The sequence below is a fragment of the Schistocerca americana genome, chromosome 1, assembly GCF_021461395.2.
Source record: "Schistocerca americana isolate TAMUIC-IGC-003095 chromosome 1, iqSchAmer2.1, whole genome shotgun sequence".
Taxonomy (NCBI): Eukaryota; Metazoa; Arthropoda; class Insecta; order Orthoptera; family Acrididae; genus Schistocerca; species Schistocerca americana.
In genome coordinates, this window is record NC_060119.1 from 801,488,754 (window position 1) to 801,514,784 (window position 26,031).

The 26,031-nt window shown below is 38.1% G+C and overlaps 1 protein-coding gene across 2 annotated transcripts in view; it reads right to left on the bottom strand.

Moving 5' to 3' along the window:
- The window catches only part of LOC124612637 (ecotropic viral integration site 5 ortholog), a 174,657-nt gene that overhangs the window by 11,598 nt on the left and 137,028 nt on the right, over positions 1 to 26,031 (bottom strand). For both annotated transcript variants that reach the window (XM_047140938.1, XM_047140946.1), the window contains exons 10-17: positions 25,703 to 25,861; positions 16,376 to 16,612; positions 9,050 to 9,223; positions 8,187 to 8,348; positions 6,457 to 6,639; positions 5,097 to 5,243; positions 1,377 to 1,472; positions 1,153 to 1,251 (exon numbers count right to left, since the gene is read on the bottom strand). In XM_047140938.1, the coding sequence (XP_046996894.1) occupies positions 1,153 to 1,251; positions 1,377 to 1,472; positions 5,097 to 5,243; positions 6,457 to 6,639; positions 8,187 to 8,348; positions 9,050 to 9,223; positions 16,376 to 16,612; positions 25,703 to 25,861 (1,257 nt within the window). The remainder of the gene's footprint in view (positions 1 to 1,152; positions 1,252 to 1,376; positions 1,473 to 5,096; positions 5,244 to 6,456; positions 6,640 to 8,186; positions 8,349 to 9,049; positions 9,224 to 16,375; positions 16,613 to 25,702; positions 25,862 to 26,031) is intronic.

Below are 26,031 nucleotides of genomic sequence, written 5' to 3' on the forward strand. Positions count from 1 at the left end.
TAATAAAATAGAACACTGTGCATTACAATAAGCAAGTGACATTTTAGTTATTTACAAATAAGGTAAGCATTGTGACATGTGATTATCAATAAATGAAAGTTCATTATAGAAGCTGGTACTTGTGCATTTCTGTATGCACAGAAGTTTTTTTTATGATATTCAATATCAAACAAGCTACTTAAAACATATGATGCATACATCCTTCTAAATATTGAAGTGCACATGTTATGCAACTTAGAGTGTGAAATCTATGCAGTGATTAAATAAAAGGTCCAAGGAATATCTGTGCAGTACAAGAAGAAAAGACAGTGTCACAGTTTATTCAGATGTTTATGCAACAGTGAAGCAATTAATGGCCTGCAATAATGAACTTTCATTACAGAAACAATATGAATAAAAACAAGTTTTGCCAGTACATATCAGCATCATATACAGCACAAAACAGATGTGAAGGAACTTCTTTTTAGAAAGAATCTCTTTAGAATTTCCCAATACAGAGCCCAAACTGCAACTGTATGGGAATGGAATTGACACATTAATCTCATGTTTAAGAATAAGAAAATGGTTCACTACATTTGTGGTCTGGTTTTTCTAAGACAGCAGCAATAAACCATTAGTTACTTTACATGAGGCCCTCAAAAACCTGAAGACATTGGCTGTTTGTAATGATAAACCCCCCCAAAATATAAGTTGTTACATTGGACTAAACCTCTGGAGTAGGTATGAAGAAAATAAAGGGATTGAAAATATTCATGTTTGCCAAGCTTATTAATTTTGCATGAAAATCATTTACAATGATTTTGCATAAGATTCTCACGGTTCTTGCTGAATCAGCAGCATTCATCTACAATAAAGTAAACAGCTACTATCAATAAACACAGACAAATTTTGTGGAATATTAAATTAAAAACAAACTTCAATTCTAAAAAGTGCAAATTCTGATACTGGATGAACATAATCACACTGAATAGACAGAACACTTATCAGTCAAAAAAGCAAAAGGAAACTATTCCACAGTGCAAAATTAAGCGCAAGGACATTGTTTACCATTGTTAAAGCTTGGCAAGGGTAAGAGAAACCGCATAAGCTGGCGGCTATTCAATGCACTATCACTGGAAAAACAGCTATATGTATAATATCAATGTTACAAACCTCAGCCTTGAGGTCAGCAACCTTGTCTTGTAAATCACGAACTTTTTCACTGTCATCCATGTTGCTACGTAGTTCTCCTTCTGCAACCATCTCCTGGTTCTATAACAACATGGATAGTTTCTCTGAGTTAATTAATTTTCCATATTTCTACCAGTTATGAAAGAGTATTTCATCAAATAAACTAAATATTTTGCTGAGCAGCACGCATAAATAAGAAAACAAACCTTTAATTCGAGAACCGAGATTTTCTGGGTAAGTTCTGCGACACATTGTGTATGTTCTGCATCCCTTATTCTAGCCATCATCAGCTCATCTTTCATCTAGAAGAGAGATATTTGTAAGTAGTTTATCTTATGGAACAAAGAAAATAATATTTAAGATTAATAAAAGTATAGATAATACCAGAAGACTAATTATTCTCATTGTAGCCAACCATAATTACTGCAATCAATTTTATGAAGTAATTTACTGACAATACTTCAAGTAGGGGTTACAAAGTGGCTGACACTGCATGCATACAGGCAGAGCTTTCTTTCTCGCCTCTCACAGTGCCTGTTTAATTTTGTCTTAACTTTCTATCACTATGTTGTGTTTAGTGTATTAATTTAATGAAAATGCACCGTTATTCAAATGCATCGATTGGCCCTTCAATTGTTTAATTCACAATCCTGTTCCAGAGAGCCCATGGTTGTCACTTAAACAATTTTATGAGAAAGTCAGCTACCGTGTTTCTCCTTACTTCCAGCAACAAACATTAACAATATGGTAAATTTTCTGCACCATATCCTCACATACCACTAATCTTCCCATCACACCCAAGAACCAACTTCAATGGAGTACACTATCATCACCCAACATCACCCCAGATGGGAGCAACTGAACCAACACCATCACCTGATATCACCCCAAAGTTGAATAACTGAACCATGTCCTTCATCAGAGCTTTGACTATCATCATGCCCAGGAATAAGGTACATCCTATCCACAACCTTCTCACTCCATTCTAACTGCTAAACTGTAGCCACGAACGGAGTTGATCTCCCGGTTGCAGAACATGTTGTTGAGAACAACATGCTCAGTTTCAATGGCTCCTTTACAACCTGCACCATCCGGATTCTTTCTCCCAGCACTACCTTTCCTGAACTACATAAACAATATTGCAACACTTCCTTCGTTACTGTAATTCTCCTGAACTCAATCTCCACTAATCCTTGCATCCACACCCTCTTCACAACAGTCTTCCTCCTCCTTTTCTGTTGCTCCCCTCCAATCCACTCCACCTCATCACTGTTATGGTCATCACACGCAGTACAGACTCACCAGCTCCAGTTACTGTCACATTCTGATACCATTTGCCTGCTGCCTCTCCCTCCAGCATTCCGATCTCGCGCTTGCCACCTCCCTTTGAGCCGTCATGTACTCTTTTCCTAACCTCCCTCCCACTTCCCACCTCTTTTCTCCCCTCACCCACTACCTGCCACAGCCCCTTACTCCAGTCCACTCGCCTAATTGCAGTCTTGATGTGTGTTCAGCTGGCACAATGTAGCTGTATAAGTGAGTGCACATGCGCACTTTTTTTTGTGTTCCTGTTGGTGACTCAACACTTCTGCTGTTTGGTGATTTGTTACCTTCACTACTAAAGTATTAACAGAACTTTATAGTGAAAATAAGCTCAAATATAAGAAAATAGTATCACCTTTCTTACAGAAGTATTTATAGTGTGAAGGCACATTTACTGTCAGCCATTTATTGCTGATGAGGAGAAATATCCTGTTGCAGAGCAAGCTCTACAACATGACAGTCGTGACCTTGGTGCCTGTTTCACCAAACGCGCCACCAGTATTCTTCCCCCCAGACACCAGTTTCTCTTGGAACTCCACAGATGGGAACTAGCGCTACATGTCCTTAGTTCTCGCCACCCACCTGGCCTTTATTTACGTTAATTTCTTTGATTTAAGTGACTACTTCTTTCTCCACTCTGTTTAGTTTTATACATCTTTCATTTTCTGACCTGTGCATTTTTCATAGTCTCCCTGCTACCTCTAATACATACAATGCACTTAAATATAAGTGGATAGATAAAAAAGCTACTCACAAAGCGGTGGCAGGAGAACACACACACAAAAAGGTTTAACGTTTACAAGCTTTCGGAGCCAGTGGCTTCTCCTTCTGGCAGAAGAACTGAAGAGGAAGGAAGAAGGGTGAAGGAAAAGGACTGGAGAGGTTTACGAAAAATGGTATAGTTCAGAAAAGTCATCCAGGACCCCAGGTCAGGGGACACTTACCAGACAGCATTTATCTTATATTGTCAATAATTGATTATTTTCATTATTATACAATGCACTTGGTTTTCACTCTTATTAACTTGTGCACAATGTTTTAGCAGTAATCTCTGGCTTGCATATTACCCTGTCTTCCATCTTTAAGCTCTCAGGTCCAGTGGAGTCCATAATGATCAGTCTTTCCTTCTCATCTCATGCTGCAAGTCTTCCGTGAGCTGGGGTTCTGGGTGACTTTTCTGAATTGTACCCCTTTTCCTAAATTATCCAGTCCTTTTCTTTCACCCCTCTTCCTTCCCCTTCAACCCTTCTGCTGGAAGGAGGAGCCACTGTCTCCAAAAGCTTGCATACATAAAACCTTTATTTATATCTATCTCTGTGTGTGTGTGTGTGTGTGTGTGTGTGCGCGCGCGCGCGCGCATTTGTATACAAAGTATATTATTTATCTTGACAACCCCTATTAACTTTTTGTCCAGAAGAAAAAGAAAAAAATGTATCAAACAAATTATGTTTAACCACAAGGGGGCATTAACCAGTATACTTGTTTTCTTGCAGCTTTGTTCTTCACAGAGAGAAGAACAGCAGTACACCTTTTTAAAACACCACTTTTTTAAAATCTGCTTCCCATTCTCAAGACCCTTTCACAAATGTATCACATTATACCATTCACATAAACATTACACTATTAGAAATGTAATACAAAAGTGACTGACCCTTGGGGTGTAAACACCATTTTATGGAAAATGACGGCTTGCACTCTGTGTCCTCCCAAACAATTAAAGATCATTGTGGTATTTAGTAGATTTTTTTATTAGCAGTAAAGTTTTGGACAGCAAATTGTGGGAGAACTGTCTATTAACACATGCAGATAATACAAGGTACATGGGTGCTGCATATCTGTAAGATGGGACAACGGATTAGTGTATTTGACAGTTTGGGCTGGTTGCTTGTTCTCCGACATCATGGCTTAGAGCTGTGCTGTGACCATGGAAGAATGTCCCCCACAGAAACTATGCTATGTTCCACTTATTGACCAATTAGATAGCCAGATAAACACATCACTCTCCAATATGTGAAATCTACAGCCTTTTGAAATGAACAGTGCAGTGAACTCATGAACTTGATTTAATGACTGGTATACATTTTCCTTGTTTTGCCATTAGTTTACTGTCAACTGCTGTAAGTGGAGGAGTTACATTACTCCATGTAATGTAGTGCATTGTGCAGCAGTGCACTGCACACTGTACTGCACTGTGTGGTCGTGCAGGAGGGTCAAAGTCAATGTTGTATCATGGTTTTAAAAACATCATGTTTACATGAATAGTACAAAGGTCTTGAAAATGAAATGTATTACCAAATAAAAAATATAGGGTGCTACTTAAAAAAGGTGTGCTACTGTTCATATGTTCATAAAGAACAAAGTTACAATGAAGGCAGTCTTCCTGGTCAACATTTCCTTGGCAGCTAACCAACATTTCCTTGGTGCATTTTTTATTTAAAAAGAGTCATTTGGAGTGGTCAGTATAACAGGACACCTTGTAAATGTTTCCTTTCTTGTTGATAATTTTTTTTTCGATTTAGCAATGAAATACAAGTCAGAATTCTGAGAGCTATCATACATCAACAAGGCTGATACATTAACACTAGTAAAAAATATACACACACCTTTGATTCAAGATCAGAGTATCTATTCTGCTGTTCTTTGAGCTTTGACTGTAATTCTCGTTCACGTGTCATAACCTGATCAAGTTCATCTCTAAGGTTCTTTTTCTCCTCATCCTGTCGTCGCAACTGGTTTGTGCTTACTTGGACCTAGAAAAAAAAAGGCGTATCAACAATAATCCACCATAGGCTTTCATTTGCTAGGTACTGAGCATTTGAAAAAATATAAACCATATTTTACATTTTGTCACTAATCTGCACATCTACCTCTACATTATCTGTGGCAGGGCATTCAACTTCATCACAGGAAGGAACTTTATATGTACAGAAGTGCATAACGGAAACCAGCTACCTCAACATCAATGTAAATATTTGAAGAGAAAATCACTTAATTTTGAAATTAAGTGTAATTTAGTTGCAAGTATGGTTACCTATGTCTGAACTCTTGTGTCTTTTGAAATGAACATTTAAGTCACAAGGGAATTGTGCACTGCTGCTGATAAATGTGCAAAATTAAACTATGCTGCAGACCAGAACTCTGCTTCTGACCTTTGTCTTTCACAGGCTTTCTGTCAGTGTTAACCTTCTGCTACTCCCAGGACCAAAAGAAACAGTATGCATCAGGAGCACACTTGTAAAATATAACAAAAACTGGTTAATGATAAATTGTGAGTCAGACTGTGAAGAATGTTCACCTGGTGATGTACACTTTTTCCATGGTAGGCAAAGATTTGCATTAAGTTCTATGTCAAAAATAATTCAGGTTTGAGTTATTTGTCACTGTGATTACTGTTTAGTTACTTATTTTCATGTGCATTTTGTATCCTTGGCATCTAGCACAATGACAAACCTATTGCACTAACAATAGATTAGTAATTTTCTAATGCAGATTGTACAAATGCAGTCTTTTTGCTGATGATATATCAATGTTTATTATAAAAATAACATCTTTTTCAAGAGCATATTCATGTGGCTCTATAACCTGAAGAAATACACACAAGGAATTTTGTTTTACTGAAGATCTAGGTCCTTTACTCATGAAAGAAACTGCACTGAAATGGGAAAACTAACCCATTAGGAAAGTTCAGTGATCAAGCTGCCTCAAAAAAAGGCAAGTTGTTATTCCAAGGGAGACACTTTTGTACAAAACCTTTTAGTACAAATGTAGGTAAGCCTAGCACAGAAATAAAATGTATAAAATCTTACAAACTTAATAAGTAAAGATAGAGCTTTTATCCATTAGAATACATTGAACACTCAGATAATGTATTATACAGAATTGGGGATTTAACATACAGTCTACATCAGAGACATCAGAGCCATAAAGAACTATTAGAACTTTAAAACACATATTGCACAATACCTGTGTCTCAAGTTCCATAACCTTTAGTCTGAGTTCTTTCAATTCTGTGAGTGCCTCCATTTCACGAAGACGTGTTGTCATCAGGTCTTCCTCAAGACGTTGTGTCTCATTTCCCCGACTTTCCCAAAAAAGCAGTTTCTTTGGTGTACTATCAGGTGGAGGCTGAGCTTCCATTCGATGTTCCTGCAGAAATCACTCACTACATTCATAAAGTCAATGTAACAGTGGGGAAATACATGTGATGTTCAAACCAGTAGTTGTTCACATGCTAAAACATTTGTAGCTAATCTTTCAGTATTTTGTTTTTGTTTATTGTAGCTCCCAGTCCAAAACTTACTGTCAGTGCAAAAATGACAGGAGACTGCATATGTTATAATTAATTACTAAATGAATAAGACACATAAAACAGAAACAATCAATCACATACTAAATGTCAACTGTCTTTCAACCCTCTAACAAAATAAGTACATGAGAAAAACTTTTGTACCAACTGTGATCTGTGCTTCTTGTACTTTTGATTTTAATTCATGTTCTAAACCAGTATTAGCGAGAGTATGCTGGAATGGGAGGGCAAGGGGAGGAGAAAATACAAGGAAATAACTAAGGACTACTGATACAAAAGGAAAGAAGTGATAGATGAAGCAAAATGTAAATATATGACTTTCTTCTTAACGGAAGGCTGACAAATGCACTAACAGAAACGGATTAATCACAGCAGTGTAATTCATGGATAGTGGAATGTATGTGCACCCTTTATACGTAAGTGTGAGTAAAGCACATGTTACTGAACTGAGATATGTCTAGCTATTACATTCCAAATGAGAGGTGGGGGAAGATTAAAGAGTTTAATGTCCTGTTGGCATAGTCTTCGCTATAGACTGAGCACATGCCAACACGTGACAATTGAAGGAGGACTTCATCAACTGGGGTCTTGTTCAAAAAATTATTCCAACATTCACATTATGATACATTGGGATCATGAAAATCATACACCAAGATGGTTTGAGTTTAAACATCATTGCTCTCAAAGAGAGTCCCTCATTTTAACCACTAAAGGTTCTCTCCCAGACTTATCAAGTTGTTATATTTAACTGATTAATGGCTATTGTTTCTTGTGACAGTTTGCTTTTGATTAAAAGAGAACTCCATGAAAAATAATCTTACCTCATCTGTGTCAACAACATGCCAATTCACACCTCTGGACAGAATTATGCTCTTAGAAATTCTCAATTAAATGTACACAAAGCATATTTCTCTAGTTCAAAAGTGACACCTCTCCTGTTAAATCACAAAATACAGTATGTCCAAGAGGGAAGCAACCCCCACATCATAAACTACACCTTATTCTCGAAGTTCCTGGTTGTCTTGTCTTTTGATTACTTTAATATTAATTGTCACAACTCTAGTTGTTGCTCCCCGTAAAGTTTAGAAATATTTTACGATGATAAACAGAATGTTTTTCCATGACTGAATGTGTCTATTATTGACATGGACCACTTTTCTCTTGGACACACTGTATTCTGTGAGCACAAACTTGTCATTGAATCTCTATGTGAAATTCTATGAGGCTAAAGGGCTATTACTAATGGATTTTGTTGATGATTATGTTTGCTTTGTGGGGCACTTAACTGCACGGTCATCATCGCCTGAAATGGATTTCGTTGATTCCTAATTCTGCTTGTATTAAAGAACAGTTGTAATAGGTGACAAAATTTGGTGATGAACATTACCTGCAAATGCCTCTGCCACTGTGCAATTAAATCCGAAACTCTCTGCCTCAGGTCCTTGAGTGAGAGGTTTGCCTCTGCCTCCCTTAGTTTGACAGCTATCAGTTCCTCTTGGAGATGGGCCACGGAATTGTCTGGAGTAGTTTCACGAAGAGTTTTCTTATCCTGCAAATTTTGTAACGTCTCACTCACAGAAACAAGATTATTTCAAAATGCTGTTGCACAATGTTTTATCAGTACAAAGAATGACAACATTTAAAAGATTGAGATATGCTTGCTCTTTTGAATTGCTGCTAACTTTAGACTGAATAAAAGTGACCACTCAAATTCTATTAAAAACAATAAATAAATAAATAAATAAGAAGGTAATTTATAATCTTTTATGTATCAAAACTAAAAAGCCACTGGGAATATGTTTATGACTTCTTGTTCAACCAGTAAACAAAAAGTTTAATTTTGCATACCTGTAGCTTGTACATGACAAATTAATTACAAACCAAATGTAATTTCAAGATATGTAAATGTAATCAACGTATCATAAACACAAAAAGACAGCACTGAAATGTTTTTCAGCTACAGGAAGTAGCTAATTTTTTGGCATAAGTATTTAAAATGGTAATGTACTGTGATCACCCATTCGCCACTTATATTCTAATACACAATTTGGTCACACGATCCTCACTGAAAAACATACCTGCTTTTTAGAAACTGTATCAAACAGTATAAAATTAAATGTACATAACAATATAGTGTGAATATAGATTGACGTGCAATAAATCCACAACCTACATTTGCAGCCGTCTGACATAGTTTTAATTAAAATCATTTCAGGAAGTTGTCATTACAAAATGGCAAGTAGTAACTACCTCTTCCAACTCCTGTATACGTGCACGGAGATCACGAATAAGTGCATCGTTCTCTGCCTCTCTCAAGCGCACTTTTACCAGCTCATCCTGAAGGCATTCTATCAGTTCTTCCTTCTGACTCAGCAGCTCACGTTTGTGAGTGACTTCCTCCAATGAAGACTGGCGTGATGAGTTCTGCAACAGTTTTATTTATAATGTGACTCCTCCAGATTTAGTAATCTACTTCACTACAATGTGCATCACTGCTTACTTAAACGTAAAACTTTTTTCCATGTTACTAGAAGAAATTCTGTATAGCAACCATTATTTTTAACAGACAGTTTACTATGAATAAGTTACTTTCTGAAGATAATTAGAAAATTCACCTGACTGAACACTTTAGTGTCATTACCGGAAAAATAATTTCGAATAGTAATAATATAATTTTCAGACAAGTTATGAAACTGACCTGTTGTGCAAGAGACTTTTTCTTGTATGCTTATTGATGTTATACTAACAATGAGAGGGGTTGCGTTGTTTTGGGGAAAGAGACCAGACAGCAAGGTCATCGGTCTCATCGGATTTGGGAAGGACAGGGAAGGAAGTTGGCCGTGCACTTTGAAAGGAACCATCCCGGCATTTGCCTGGAGCGATTTAGGGAAATCACGGAAAACCTAAATCAGGATGGCCGGACGCGGGATTGAATCGTCGTCCTCCAGAATGTGAGTCCAGTGTTTAACCACTTAACAATGAGAGGGATATAACTGTTGTCTGTTATGAGAATTGGAGGGGGGGGGGGGGGGGGGGAGGTTGCAGGTGAGTGAGTTGAATGCTACAGTTAGTACACTGTGCCAGGTTCAGTCCGGGGCAGATGTAATGACAATGGAGAAGTAAAGGTCAATTAAGAGGAAGTAGAATGAAAATGCAGTTATGAACTAGTAAGAAAAGACAGAGAGAGGGGGAAAGAAGGAATGGGTGGAGTGATGGAGGCCAAACCTACAGTTTGAGATTGAGTGGCAAAGAGGACGAGGTGGGCAAGAGAGGAAGAAATGGAAAAAATGAAGATGAAGTAAAAAAGTAATTACATTTTAAAACAAAAAGAGAGGGGGGGGGGGGAGGAGGCAGGGATTGTTGATGGAGGTGGAGATTAAGAGTATGGTGAGATGTGAGGATGTATTGGAAAGCTAGGTTCCATCTCCAGACACCTGGGAAACTACAACAGAGTGGGAGGATCCGAATGACCCATGTAGTACAACACACACACAGGTTCACATCCTGCTGTGTGAAACACATTCACCAACTGAGTACAAGGTGTTCGTAAGGTGGGTAGTTCTTCAGAGTCCATTCATGTACTCAACCAGTTAGGACATGTTAGTGGCAAACAACACACATGCTTTCACAGGAGACCATCATCCTGGTATTCTCCCAATAGCACTCATTGCCACATTCTATCGCTCTTATAAGAGCTATAACATCCTTATCAAACCATATGACATTCCAGACTACATTCTCATCCCTAGGTACCTACCCAATGTAATCCTTACTGCTGCTGAACCCACAAGTGCATCCACTCTCTACGATTACTGCAGCCCCATCACTAGTAAACCCTATAACATAAGCATGTGAAACCACACCACATTGTTTGCCAGCTAGCACATATTCCCTGCACAAACTTTTACATAGGAACAACCACCACTGATGTAGCAGAATACAGAAATGGATAGATAACAAGTGTCTGTACCCAGTTGCAGAGCACACTCTACAGCAGGCCATTTCAGGACATTACTAGGCGAGCAAGAGCACTACTGCTCCCTCACTGTCTGAGGAGTGAGCACTTGTGGTAAAATGGAGTGGTCAGATGTAATTAACTAGTGCAGAGTAAGTGCAAACTATGTTCTGTCTTCAGAGGAATGACCAAAATTTGATTTACCGCAGTCTTGGATTCAAGCATATACACTTGCATTGCCGTGCTTGAAGCTAAGGCCTGCCCTTTTTAAATCAATGAAACTCAGTACGATGACTGCCTTACAAACTTCAAAGTGAGGATCAGACACAACATCATCAATTTACAACATGTTACTGCAGGAACCCTATATATTTATGTTATGCAATGGAGTCTGAGGATGAACAATGTAAGGCAAAGGTAGATTGCTACTCACTATAAAGAAGACACATTGAGTAGCAGACAGGCACAACAAAAAGACACATACATATTAGCTTTTGGCCAAAGCCTTCTTCAGAAAAGGAAAAAGACACACACACACACACACACACACACACACACACACACACACACACACACGACTGCCATCTCCAGCAGCTCAGACTGGAATGCAGCTGTCACATAGAACAGAAGCAGCAATCTGGAGAGGGCAGGGAAGTGGGAAGGATAGCAGGGAACAGGCAGGAGGAGAAAAGAACAGTGCCTGTGGAGCACGCATGAAAAAGGAGAATAGCAGGGAAGGGGAAACAGGTTGATGCATTGGCAGAGGGCAGCACACAAAGAGAGTGGGAGATGGGAACAGGGAGGTGGTGACACATCAGAGAGGTTGGAAACTGTTGGGTGGAGGGTGTAGGGACAGTAGGTTACCGTAGATTGAGGCCAGGATAACTTTGGAAGCAGAGAATATGTTGTACGGATAACTCCCATCTGCATGGTTCAGAAAAGCTGGAGGTGAAAGGGAGTATCCAGATGGCTCACGTAGTGAAGCAGCCATTGAAATCAAGCATGTTACACTTAGCCACATATTATGCCACAGGGTCACTTGGCAACAATTTGACAATGGACATTCATCCTGATGGACAGTTGGTTGGAAGTGATACGAATATAAAAAGCTGTGCAATGATTGCAGCACAGCTGGTATATGACATGACTGCTTTCATAGGTTGCCCTGGCTCTGATAGGATAAGATAAGCCTGTGACAGGACTGGAATAGGCAGCACTGCATGGGTGGATGGGCAGGTCTTGCACCTGGGTCTTCCACAGGGACTGGGAGTGGCATAGGGATGGACTAGGATGATGATGGGCTTGGGTGTGTGAGGAAACACCACTTTAGAAGGGTGAGAAAAATCTTGGGTAGGATGTCTCTCATTCCAGAGCATGTTCCTTTTCTGATGAAGGCTTTGGCCAAAAGCTAATATGTAAGTGTCTTTTTGTTGTGCCTGTCTGCAACTCAACTCCTCATCTTAACAGTGCGTAGTCATCCATCTTTTCCTTACACTGCTGATATACCAAACTGGAGTTCCCATTGTTTGGAGTCTCAAGATGCTTAGTGTGTTTGGAAGCACTTAACACAATAAAAATAATTCAATTTACGGCGACATTACAACATCCTCCATGCAAAGTGTTCTACACACTTTGAAGGTGAAAAGTGAGAAGAAGTGCGAAAATTAAAGAAAACATTGTTAAGCAATGTGACTGAAATAAGTATTCATCATATGGGAGCAGACAAAAATGTGCACATATGAAAAATTTTCCACATTTTCAATATGAAAGTACAGAGTTGGCCATAAGTCAGTTGTCAAAAATGCACTTGGTGCAATAACACTACACATATTAAAATACCAATTTATTACGAACACACTCACACAATGTTCAGTGAACCTACACAGATGCTCATTGTGGTTTCCATGCTGTTCTAAGCAAACACGGCATCTTCTCAAAAATGATTTTGTTGCAAATTCTTCCAGAACTGTATATTTTCAAATGGGATTCGTTACTTCAAATGCTCAACATTATGAATCTTGAAGAAAAACCTAATTTTTTAGTACACCCCAGATATAAAAAATCCATGGGCGTAATATCTGGGGATCATGCAGGCCATTCAACAGTATCCCATTTGCCAGATGATTCATAAAAATTTTCATTTAGAAAGTGACATGCAATAACAACACAATGTGGAGGTGCTCCATCTTGTTGCCACATCAACTTTCCCTTAACCGGCTACCAATATACGAACAGTGGACTATTTTCCAATTCTAACAGCAATTCTTGAAGCATATCTAGATAATTTATTCAGCTGACAGTGCTCTTAAAAAAAATAATACCCACCTCTGAAAATCCCTGCCTACACACTTTTATCAGGAGAGTTTTACTCCATCATCGCAAGAGGAGTTTTAGAATCCCAGTACATACACTTGCGTATGTTCACTCTGCCTTTCCCCTTAACCGTCACTTCATCACTCCAAAGAATGTTTTTATGAACCTTGGAACCGGTTTCTTGCTGAACTGCATTTACCTCACAGAATTCCATACATCTGTCCAGATAATCTTCATTCAGGTCTTGATATGAAGCAGACATATGTGGCCCCAAATTCAGCTTTCTCTAATCACTTTTAGGCTTGTTCTTGCTATTCCATACCCCTTTGACACTTTTCTTTCAGGTTTAATTGGTGACTGCACAAAACATTGCATGACTACATTAAGATCCTCTTCTGCAGTAAAGATGTTTACCTACCTGATTGAGCTGAATGGGGAAGCTCTGCAACCAGTCCAGTCTCTTCAAATCTTAAATTTAATTCACAAATACACGTCAAGACGGTGGTTATACATTTGGAAATCATTCCACACAAATTCACAATCATCACTGTAATTATGATCATGTTTCCATAATGACTGCAAAATAAATACATGCTGATTTGTAGTTAATGATGAACACGGCTTCAAACTGCTAGTGTCAACTGACTTGTGGGAACTACTCACTGATCAAGTTCAGAAGCGACTACTGCTATGCTAGGCAAAACAAAATTTAATGATGGTGACAGACAACTGATTTATGCTCCACTCTGTATATTTAGGAGGAACATTCAACAAATAAACCTAGTGTGAGCAAGTAACCATATTGCTTTACAGATTGCCCAAGTGTTGCACAGTTTCACTGAAGGAGAGTTTATAAAGACACACTTAGTCTCTGTAGTTGAACATACAGTTCCTGAGAGAGTATATGAATGCTGGATACAAGGTTTGACCTTCATCTGTGACAAACCAAGTGAAGTGGCATGGTGGTTACCACAATCAAATCATATTCAGAAAGACAATGGTTAAAATCCCCATGTGACCATCCGGATTTAGGTTTTACGCAGTTCTGCTTAACTGCTCCAGTGAAATGCTGGATTGGTCCCTTTGAAAAGGGTATAGCCAATTTCCTTGTCCATCTTTCCCTAATATGAACTGGGATTCCATCTCTAATGACCTCACTGAGAGACCTTAAACCAACCACCCTACCTATTTGCATACCTCCCTCTGTGGCAATACACATGATGTGAATGCTACATTTAAAACATTGCAGCATAAAAATATGTTAACTTCAGAGAGGTATAGCTGGATTCACGATTTTAGGATGAAGTTCCCTTTGTGGAATAGACAGCTTGGTCAAGTTGTCATCACTAATGATGGAATCAGAGTGGAATTTTGAACAGTATCAAAATATACTCACTGATGATTTCCACGAAGTTGAGATTCATTTTCAGGATTTTTAAAAGTTGGATGAAAAATTTAATGTCTTATCGCTTCCCTTATCAGTTGATGTTGACAATATCTTGACTGAGTACAGTTAGAAAATAGGGAGCTACAGTGTGACAGGCAGTTACATAATAAGTTTCATAACAAATGTAGTTTCACGTACTTTTATAAGACTTTCCCTCACCATTACCTTCCACGGCTTTATAAGTCTGCAGCTTCAATTGCATCAATGTTTGGATCTACATAACTGTGCATGCATTTTTTTTCTGCAATTAAGAGAATGAAACCTACCCACAGTAGCTTACTGACAGACTTCAATTAAAAAGCTCACCTTTGAAATAGCTGTGCTCAAAAAGTGGTATCACACACTGATGCTTTAGTGAAGAGAAAAATAAGTAATATTTATTGAGATCCTGTGTTTCCATGGTTAACCTTTAAATATAATGGCAATGAAATAAGAGTCTTTCAACTTAAATTCCTCCCTAAAACAACATTCATCATAAAGGATCATCAAGCATAAGAACTATCATCTTCTGTACTTCATCAAAATGTCAAAAAGAGATGTTTCATTTCATTATTGTTTCTCATTAATAAAAGAAACTTCCAATAAATTTGCCATGAAACACATTAATGAAACATGGTGGAGTGATATAACATGAAATTAGTGGCCGTAGAACTGAGATTTGTTGGAAAGCTATCTTATTCCGACCCTTCCTTCCCCTCCATTCCATTCAGCACTCCTTCCCGCATAATATGTCACTGTGAGCCAGCAGATCACACTGCTGTGGTGTGAGCAAAATCCAGCTCACACAACCTGATTGATGAACATGCCTGCTCTGCAATGTCACCGAAGGAACCGTAGTGCCCACTACACCACAAAGGCTATTTTGTTTCTCCCAGACAATATTAGTTTTGATGGATTCCAGAGATGGGAACATAATTGCCACATAATTTTAGTTTCCTCTCTGTTTCTTTTTCCTCTTTCCATCTAGTTTTTAAGAGGGCTATTCATTTCAATTCTCATTCTGTCCTTTTTACCACCTCTGAACTGAACCTACCACAGTGCTTACCAATGTACTACCTTTAGCCTCTAGCAGCCTTCAATGCTTCCCCTTCATCTTCATCTCACCCTTGTCCTCATAAGGTGTAAATCTCTCAACTTGTGGTCAAAGTAACCTGTTCCTCATTCCTAATATTCCCCAACCTATCCCTTTTTCCTCACAGATGAAGGAGCTAACAGTTTCAAAAGCTAGGTAAATATTTTCTCTACTTTTCAATTTATATTGACAGTATTTTGATCTTGGCACTTGAAGACAAGTACTGGTCAACCAGTCTGTCTTACTGTTTTCTGAAGTGATTATTTCTTTTGATACAGTTATTCATTTCATTATTTTTAACGTGTTAATGTCCCCAATCCAAATTAGTCACAATAAATTTGCATACAGTCATGCATCATATTACTTTGGTTATAAGGATGTAACTTCACTCTTTACAATGTAATCAGTAATGCATGAGAAAATGATACACATATCAGATAAATAACCAGATTTACTCTCATGTATGCAAACAGAAATTATACTGGAAACCATAAAACTAAAAACAAACTCATAAAAAACATGTGGAAAGGCATTAATTCATCATTGTTTTACCCTTGTGTGAGTATTGCTTTTTTATAACATCTTCCATGTTGTTACAATACAGAACATATTTAATGAAACAACAAAACTTAGAATCTATGTCAATATAAGACTAGGGGCAAAACAACTGGGCAATTGGGCTGTGTCAAGAGTTATTCAAACTACAGTATTATTTTACAGCAAATGATTGCTATATCACAGACAATAAATGTAAAGAAAATTATAATTTTGCATGTATTTCAAACTAACCGTCTCTTGCATAAGCAAGGAAAGATTTCGAATTTCTTCATGTGCTAACTCCAGCTGATGTGAAGTCTCAAGGTGAGTGTGCCGTAGTGCTGCTAGTTCCCGCTGAACAACAAATGATGTCTCCTCCTCTTCAGCACGTGAGACCTGCCCACGGACTAACCTGTCTGCCAACTCACTGGACTCAGCTTCTAGTAGTTCCACCCGTTGGCGGAGAAGGCGATTCTCTGTGCGAAGTCTCTGCAAAATGATTTTTAATACTGCGGGTAAATTACTACTAGTTACTTCTGAATCATTACAGGAAGGAAGACAGTATAAGACCTCTAACAAGGTCTTCTGTCAACTATAACTGCTACCATGTTATTCTAAAACTCTTATCTATGCCCCCCCCCCCTCCTCTCTCTCTCTCTCTCTCTCTCTCTCTCTCTCTCTCCCCTACTTCTATTACTACATGCAATCCATACTTATATTGCATTTATTGGCAAAAGTTCAAATTACAAAGTGTGTTAGTTCCTATTAACAGTGAAGTCAAACACGGTGCTGAAGCTCTGCATAACCTACCAACAGGCATCAGCAGCTCCCATAAGTCCCATGAAATCATTCTTTAAACTTTTTGGAACAAGTATTTATATAAAAAATAGTTCATACAGAACATGGCTTGTTTCAAGTAATATTATACTTCCTAGTTGTTGATGCCCCCCCATGAACCATGGACCTTGCCGTTGGTGGGGAGACTTGTGTGCCTCATCGATACAGATAGCCGTACCATAGGTGCAATCACAACAGAGGGGTATCTGTTGAGAGGCCAGACAAACATGTGGTTCCTGAAGAGGGGCAGCAGCCTTTTCAGTAGCTGCAGGGGCAACAGTCTGGATGATTGACTGATCTGGCTTTGTAACACTTACCAAAATGGCCTTGCTGTTCTGGTACTGCGAACGGCTGAAAGCAAGGGGAAACTACAGCCGTAATTTTTCCCGAGGGCATGCAGCTTTACTGTATGATTAAATGATGATGGCGTCCTCTTGGGTAAAATATTCCGGAGGTAAAACAATCCCAGGCGGGGACTACTCAAGAGGACATCATTACCAGAAGAAAGAAAACTGGCGTTCTACGGATCGGAGCGTGGAATGTCAGATCCCTTAATCGGACAGGTAGGTTAGAAAATTTAAAAAGGGAAATGGATAGGTTAAAGTTAGATATAGTGGGAATTAGTGAAGTTCGGTGGCAGGAGGAACAAGACTTTTGGTCAGGTGAATATAGGGTTATAATACAAAATCAAATAGGGGTAATGCAGGAGTAGGTTTAATAATGAATAAAAATATAGGCCTACGGGTAAGCTACTACAAACAGCATAGTGAACGCAGTATTGTGGCCAAGATAGACACGAAGCCCACGCCTACTACAGTAGTACAAGTTTATATGCCAACTAGCTCTACAGATGACGAAGAAATTGATGAAATGTATGATGAGATAAAAGAAATTATTCAGGTAGTGAAGGGAGATGAAAATTTAATAGTCATGAGTGACTGGAACTCATGAGTAGGAAAAGGGAGAGAAGGAAACATAGCAGGTGAATATGGATTGGGGCTAAGAAATGAAAGAGGAAGCCACCTGGTAGAATTTTGCGCAGAGCATAACTTAATCATAGCTAACACATGGTTCAAGAATCATGAAAGAAGGTTGTATACATGGAAGAACCCTGGCGATACTAAAAGGTATCAGATACACTATATAATGGTAAGACAGAGATTTAGGAACCAGATTTAAAATTGTAAGACATTTCCAGGGGCAGATGTGGATTCTGACCACAATCTATTGGTTATGACCTGTAGATTAAAACCGAAGAAACTGCAAAAAGGTGGGAATTTAAGGAGATGGGACCTGGATAAACTGAAAGAACCAGAGGCTGTACAGAGTTTCAGAGAGAGCATAAGGGAACAATTGACAGGAATGGGGGAAAGAAATACAGTAGAAGAAGAATGGGTAGCTTTGAGGGATGAAATAGTGAAGGCACCAGAGGATCAAATAGGTAAAAAGACGACAGCTAGTAGAAACACTTGGGTAACAGAAGAAATATTGAATTTAATTGATGAAAGGAGAAAATATAAAATTGCAGTAAATGAAGCAGGCAAAAAGGAATACAAACGTCTCAAAAATGATATCGACAGGAAGTGCAAAATGGCTAAGCAGGGATGGCTAGAGGACAAATTTAAGGATGTAGAGGCCTATCTAACTAGTGATAAGATAGATACTGCCTACAGGAAAATTAAAGAGACCTTTGGAGAAAGGAGAACCACTTGCATGAATATCAAGAGCTTTGATGGAAACCCAGTTCTAAGCAAAGAAGGGAAAGCAGAAAGGTGGAAGGAGTCTATACAAGGCCGATGTACTTGAGGACAATATTATGGAAATGGAAGAGGATGTAGATGAAATGAAATGAAATGGGAGATATGATACTGCGTGATGAGTTTGACAGAGCACTGAAAGACCTGAGTCGAATCAAGGCCCCCGGAGTAGACAACATTCCATTAGAACTACTGACAGCCTTGGGATGGCCAGTCCTGACAAAACTCTACCATCTGGTGAGCAATATGTATGAGACAGGTGAAATACCCTCAGACTTCAAGAAGAATATAATAATTCCAATCCCAAAGAAAGCAGGTGTTGACAGATGTGAAGATTACTGAACTATCAGTTTAATAAGTCACAGCTGCAAAATACTAACGCGAATTCTTTACAGACGAATGGAAAAACTGATAGAAGCTGACCTCGGGGAAGATCAGTTTGGATTCTGTAGAAATGTTGGAACACGTGAGGCAATACTGACCCTACGACTTATCTTAGAAGCTAGATTAAGAAAAGACAAACCTACGTTTCTAGCATTTGTAGACTTGGAGAAAGTTTTTGACAATGTTGACTGGAATACTCTCTTTCAAATTCTGAAGGTGGCAAGGGTAAAATACAGGGAACGAAAGGCTATTTACAATTTGTACAGAAAGCAGATGGCAGTTGTAAGAGTTGGGGTGCACGAAAGGGAAGCAGTGGTTGGGAAGAGAGTGAGACAGGGTTGTAGCCTTTCCCCGATGTTATTCAATCTGTATGTTGAGTAAGCAGTAACGGAAACGAAAGAAAAATTTGGAGTAGGAATTAAAATCCATGGAGAAGAAATAAAAACTTTGAGGTTCGCCGATGACATTGTAATTCTGTCAGAGACAGCAAAGGACTTGGAAGAGCAGTTGAACGGAATGGACAGTGTCTTGAAAGGAGGATATAAGATGAACATCAACAAAAGCAAAACAAGGGTAATGGAATGTAGTCGAATTAAGTCGGGTGATGCTGAGGGAATTAGATTAGGAAATGAGACACTTAAAGTAATAAAGGAGTTTTGCTATTTCGGGAGCAAAATAACTGATGATGATCGAAGTAGAGAGGATATAAAATGTAGACCGGCAATGGCAAGGAAAGTGTTTCTGAAGAAGAGAAATTTGTTAACATCGAGTATAGATTTAAGTGTCAGGAAGTCGTTTCTGAAAGTATTTGTATGGAGTGTAGCCATGTATGGAAGTGAAACGTGGACGATAAATAGTTTAGACAAGAAGAGAATAGAAGCTTTCGAAATGTGGTGCTACAGAAGAATGCTGAAGATTAGATGGGTAGATCACATAACTAATGAGGAGGTATTGAGTAGTATTGGGGAGAAGAGGTGCTTCTGGCACAACTTGACTAGAAGAAGGGATCGGTTGGTAGGACATGTTCTGAGACATCGAGGGATCACCAATTTAGTATTGGAAGGCAGCGTGGAGGGTAAAAATCATAGAGGGAGACCAAGAGATGAATACACTAAGCAGATTCAGAAGGATTTAGGCTGCAGTAGGTACTGGGAGATGAAGAAGCTTGCACAGGATGGAGTAGCATGGAGAGTTGCATCAAACCAGTCTCAGGACTGAAGACCACAACAACAACAGTTGTTGATGAAACCTATAAATTGGAACAAAAAAAAACCTCAGTGATGCACAACACCTTTCTTACAGTATCTCCATAATATTCTTGCATTTATTAAACAAATTCATAATGAAACACACCACTCCTATGAAATTTGTCCCTCTCTTCTATTAATGCGAAAAGTTAAGGATCCCAGACTGATGAGCTGAACTGAATAATTGCATGAATGATTGACTAGTAAACCATTCTTTTCAGACATGAATTGCATTTCCATTGCATTCTTCCAAAAGGTCAGACTGGCATTTCCTTTTCCTGTAACTAATTTCACTTGGTCATTACATTTAAGGTGAAACCAGACAGTTACTCCTGGATATTTTATGGTTGTTACTGTTTCCAGTAATCAAACAATAATAATTTTAAATCTTTTCACCTAGTTATGCACAGTACATCACATTTATTTATGTTAAATGTCAACTGTTAGTCCCTGCACTAACTGTTGATCCCTTGCAGGTCTTCCTACACGCACTGCAGTTTTCTAATGTCGCAGCTTTCCTAGATACAACAGCATCATCTGTGTTAACAGCCTCTCAGGGCATATGATGTGATTCGCCACATCATTTCCACTTATGTGAAAGTAGCAGCCCTGTAACACTTCCCTGGAAATGTTACCATAGTGTGGTAACTTCGCACCATTGAACTCTATCTGCTACAAGTCCTGAATCCAGAGACAAAGCTCATTTGATGCTCTATACCATTTTATTCTGGTCACTAAGTAAGCATGCATGAACTGTATTGAATACCTTCCCAAACTCAAGGCAACTTTGGTACCAATACCTACGACCTTCTCGATATCATACTGACAAGATCTCCACAGAAAACATATAAAATTTTATAATAAGACAAAGTGGGGTGGTATCTGGATTTTGTCATGTGTGAATAGGAGTCTAATGTATTACCACTCCACTGCAAGAAAGGAGAAGAAAGAACTGCTTTTGTTATATAGTAAGAAAAAAAGAAAAAAAAATTTAGTCCCAGAAACTTTTCTCACAAATTAAATTTGAAATATGGGACAAAATGTCTTAAAAGTAATAAGATTTAATGGAAATAAATAATTTGAAGAAAAAAATTTTGAGCCATCAGCTGTATGTATACACCTTTATTCTTAACTGGTTTCAATTTTAGCATCTCACTGGAGGACTATAAAGTAAAGAACCAGAAAGTCATATTTAGTATACACTGACAAACCTTTCAAATAATGAAATCACCTGTATGAAGAATGATTGTCTGGTAAGTACTTACAAAGCTTTACACTGATAGAATTGCATGTCCAATACAAACTCGCTTCGTAGTAGCATGCATGAACTCGATACACTTCAAAATACTATAAACCATAAAAGTACAGTTGTGTATAATTGATGACTCTCAGCAGTTAACAACTAGTAATTACAAGCTTACTAATGTACACAATTATAGACTAAGTAAGTGTCAACGACAACATTGTCAAAGATTACAAAACACACAAAAATCTACAATCAAAAAATATGGGATGTATGCTCAAGTAGAGGCTGGCAATGAAATTCAATACTGTCAACCAGCAGCGTCCACACAAGGTAGCACATATACAGACCAAAAGTTAATGCCAGCAATATTGTTTCCAATGGAAAATACATAATATTATGAAAAGGATACATTCATACTCACCATACAGAGACAACATTCAGTCACAGACAGTCACAACAAAAAGACTGGTAAGTACTTATAAAGCTTTACACTGATAGATTAAAAATACATTCAATTTATAGAAGATATGGACTATCAGACCAATTGTGTGATTGGATTGAAGAGTTTCTAGATAACAGAACGCAGCATGTCATTCTCAATGGAGAGAAGTCTTGCAAAGTAAGAGTGATTTCAGGTGTGCCGCAGGGGAGTGTTGTAGGACCGTTGCTATTCACAATATACATAAATGACCTTGTGGATGACATCGGAAGTTCACTGAGGCTTTTTGCGGATGATGCTGTGGTGTATTGAGAGGTTGTAACAATGGAAAATTGTACTGAAATGCAGGAGGATCTGCAGCAAATTGAAGCATGGTGCAGGGAATGGCAATTGAATCTCAATGTAGACAAGTGTAATGTGCTGCGAATACATATAAAGAAAGATCCCGTATCATTTAGCTACAATATAGCACGTAAGCAACTGGAAGCAGTTAATTCCATAAATTATCTGGGAGTACGCATTAGGAGTGATTTAAAATGGAATGATCATATAAAGTTGATCATCGGTAAAGCAGATGCCAGACAGATTCATTGGAAGAATCCTAAGGAAATGCAATCCGAAAACAAAGGAAGTAGGTTACAGTATGCTTGTTTGCCCACTGCTTGAATACTGCTCAGTAGTGTGGGATCCGTACCAGATTGGGTTGATAGAAGAGATAGAGAAGATCCAATGGAGAGCAGCGCGCTTCATTACAGGATCATTTAGTAATCGCGAGAGCGTTACGGAGTCGATAGATAAACTCCAGTGGAAGACTCTGCAGGAGAGACGCTCAGTAGTTCGGTACGGGCTTTTGTTAAAGTTTCGAGAACATACCTTCACCGAAGAGTCAAGCAGTATATTGTTCCCTCCTACGTATATCTCGTGAAGAGACCATGAGGATAAAATCAGAGAGATTAGAGCCCACACAGAGGCATACTGACAATCCTCCTTTCCATGAACAATACGAGACTGGAATAGAAGGGAGAACTGATAGAGGTACTCAAGGTACCCTCCGCCACACACTGTCAGGTGGCTAGCGGAGAATGGATGTAGATGTAGATGTAGATGTAGACTGCTATCCATCTGAGCTTCTTAAAACATAATCCATCAGTGGAATAAATGTACATGTAAAAGCAGAGTAGCCATATAAGGGCTGATCATCGGACAAAATGTCCAACACAAACATGCTAGGCAATACATCAAACACAGAACTCAGGTAACTAATAACCAGACACAGCACATGTCCGTATTATTTAAGAACATCATAACTTAATTAATAGGCACTGTCTGTAAACAATGTTAAACATCTCACAGAAAAAAAAAAACCGTCGTTATGTTTTCCTGCCATATTGTGGCTTTATGATTTAATAACTGCTATATACACAGTTTTATTCACACAAAATTCTTTTAACCACATTCTAATAGTCTTGATTTTATAAATTATTGATTCGACAAAATGTCACTATAGACTTCTATAACACATTGATGTTATGGATGCTATTTGTTGCCAACTGAAGTTTATTATCGACCTAAACTAAAGCATAGATCCATGTTCTTTGGTTGTGGATTTTCATATTTTTTGTTATCTTTAATAGTACTGTCTTTGACAGTTAGTGTGTAATATACACCTTTGTAAGTTTGAACTTATGTAGTCATTAACTGTTAAAGAGTCATCTATTACACACTGTGTTAAACTTACAGTTCACAGTATTTTGAAATTTATTGAGTTCATGCTTGCTACTATGAAGCAAGTTTGTACTAAACATGTAGTTGTACCCCGTTTCAATTTAATGTATTTTTTATATATAGCTGTACAGCTTTGTACATGCTTTCCAGATGGTTGTTCTCCACAATTTTTTTTCTTTATTTAAAGGATTTGTCTGTGTATACTACATATGATTCTCTGCTTCTTTATAATGTAGTCTTCTGGTGATGCTGGTTGCTAAAACTGAAAGCAGTTGAGAATAAAGCTGCATGTGTGCAGCTGGTGGCTCAAAATGCTTTTCTTCAAATGCCGGACAGCTGTAAATAGCTACCGTATTTACTCGAATTTAAGCCGCACTAGAATCTAAGCCGCACCTGAAAAATGAGATTCGAAATCGAGGACAAAAAAATTTTCCCGAATCTAAGCCGCACCAAAAATCTGAGACTCAAAATTCAAGGGGAGAGAAAAGTTTTAGGTCGCACCTCCAAATCGAAACAAAATTGGTCCATTGTAATATGAGACACAATTTAGGTCAGATGAATGACGATACAGCTATAGTAGTTTGGTTCGAGTCGTAAGCTTAGCAGTTTAAGCTTTACCAGGTAGCCGTTGCTATGCGTCAGGCGCTCCGTCCGTATTTATACGGGTACCCTTCCTTTTTCACGTGCTTTGTCTGGTTTGAATTGATTGCTTATTTTTCTTTGATGTGATAAGTGCCGTTCTCTTTGTATAGGTGTTTACATCACTAAAAGCTGAAAATGCATTACTGTACTGTGCCATGCATTGTTTGTCGCATTCTGATAATGAGTGTTTATGACCTGTCGCCACTCGCGGCATGGCTTGCTTGCTTTTGTTTGCGCTACCGCTGCTTACATTTTTTTTAAAAAAAAGAGAGGAATCGTCTCATTAGCGAAACAATGGCAAGAGACTGCTATTTGTTGTTACTTACACTGCCACTTTCTTTAATAATGATCAACAAGAACCAAATAATAGACTGCATATGATAGAAGATGTTCTGAACGATAGTTTAGCGAAAATTTTTCGCGGTTGAAAATCTTTGCAGATGCCTCTTTAGTACATTACATTCTGCACAGAAATTAGAGTCATCTTAGATTTAAAAATCTAAATCAATTGCCGTGCTTCATTTCTGACTGTATCACTATTCGGCATAAGAATAATACGAATATAAACATGACATGATATGTATATTCTTCCGCGTTTGCTTTTGTCTCACTCTAGTTTCGTAGTTTATTAGGCAGACAGGATTTAAATGAGATAGCAGCCAACACGAAAGAATACATGGCAAAATCTTTATATTCGTTATTATTATTATTATGGTGAAGAGAATACTGCATGTGATTCACAATTTATAAAAGTTCCTATTAGCAACCATCTCTTCTCACAGGTAGGAATAAATTCAGAACGCAGAGTTGGCAATTTTGACAAACATCCTAATCAGTCTTGCCAGTCGGATTTTCATGGTGCATTGAAATGCTGCTACATTCGAAGATGAACAATACGGAATTTGTATTTACTTCGTTGGATAATGTATGAAAATGCAGTGGTCAAAACTCAGGGCGGAGAAAAAAAGCTCGTCTTCCACCTTTTTTTAAAATTTATTTACTGACGCAAAGGTTTTGGTGCCAGTATTTATCTTTGTGCCTGCAAAGCGTTACATATATTCGACGACAGAAGTTAGTTGTGGCGGCACCTACCAACATTTTTGAAAGAACTTCCGCTTTGCACTCGTTTCTAAGCCGCTGGCGGTTTTTTGGATTACAAAAACTGGAAAAAAAAGGCGGCTTAGATTCGAGTAAATATGGTACCTACAAAAGATTCTAAAATAAATAAAGCCTCTGGCCACTCATAAATTTTTTTTTTTTTTTTTTTTTTTGTAGAAATGAAAACTGCTACATTGTACATACCCGTAATTCTACCATTTCTTCTTGCTCCTTTGTTTTCATTACAGTATAATCTTTTTCCAACTTTTTCATCTTCTTTGGATTATACTTGATATTGTATGCAAGTTGCATTAAGCCATCAATATCAGCTTCTGCTTTTGGGGGAAGGTCCTTTTGGAAGTACTGAAAGACAAAGAAAGAGAATTTGCTTGAATCATTTGATTGGTAAAACACGAATACAATTCTCTCAATCTATACATTAATGTAAGTAATATCTAGTTTGTGTTGCTTACAGTGAAATTTCCACACACAGATTTGAGTGTAACTCAAAAACTGAAGTGATCATCATGTGA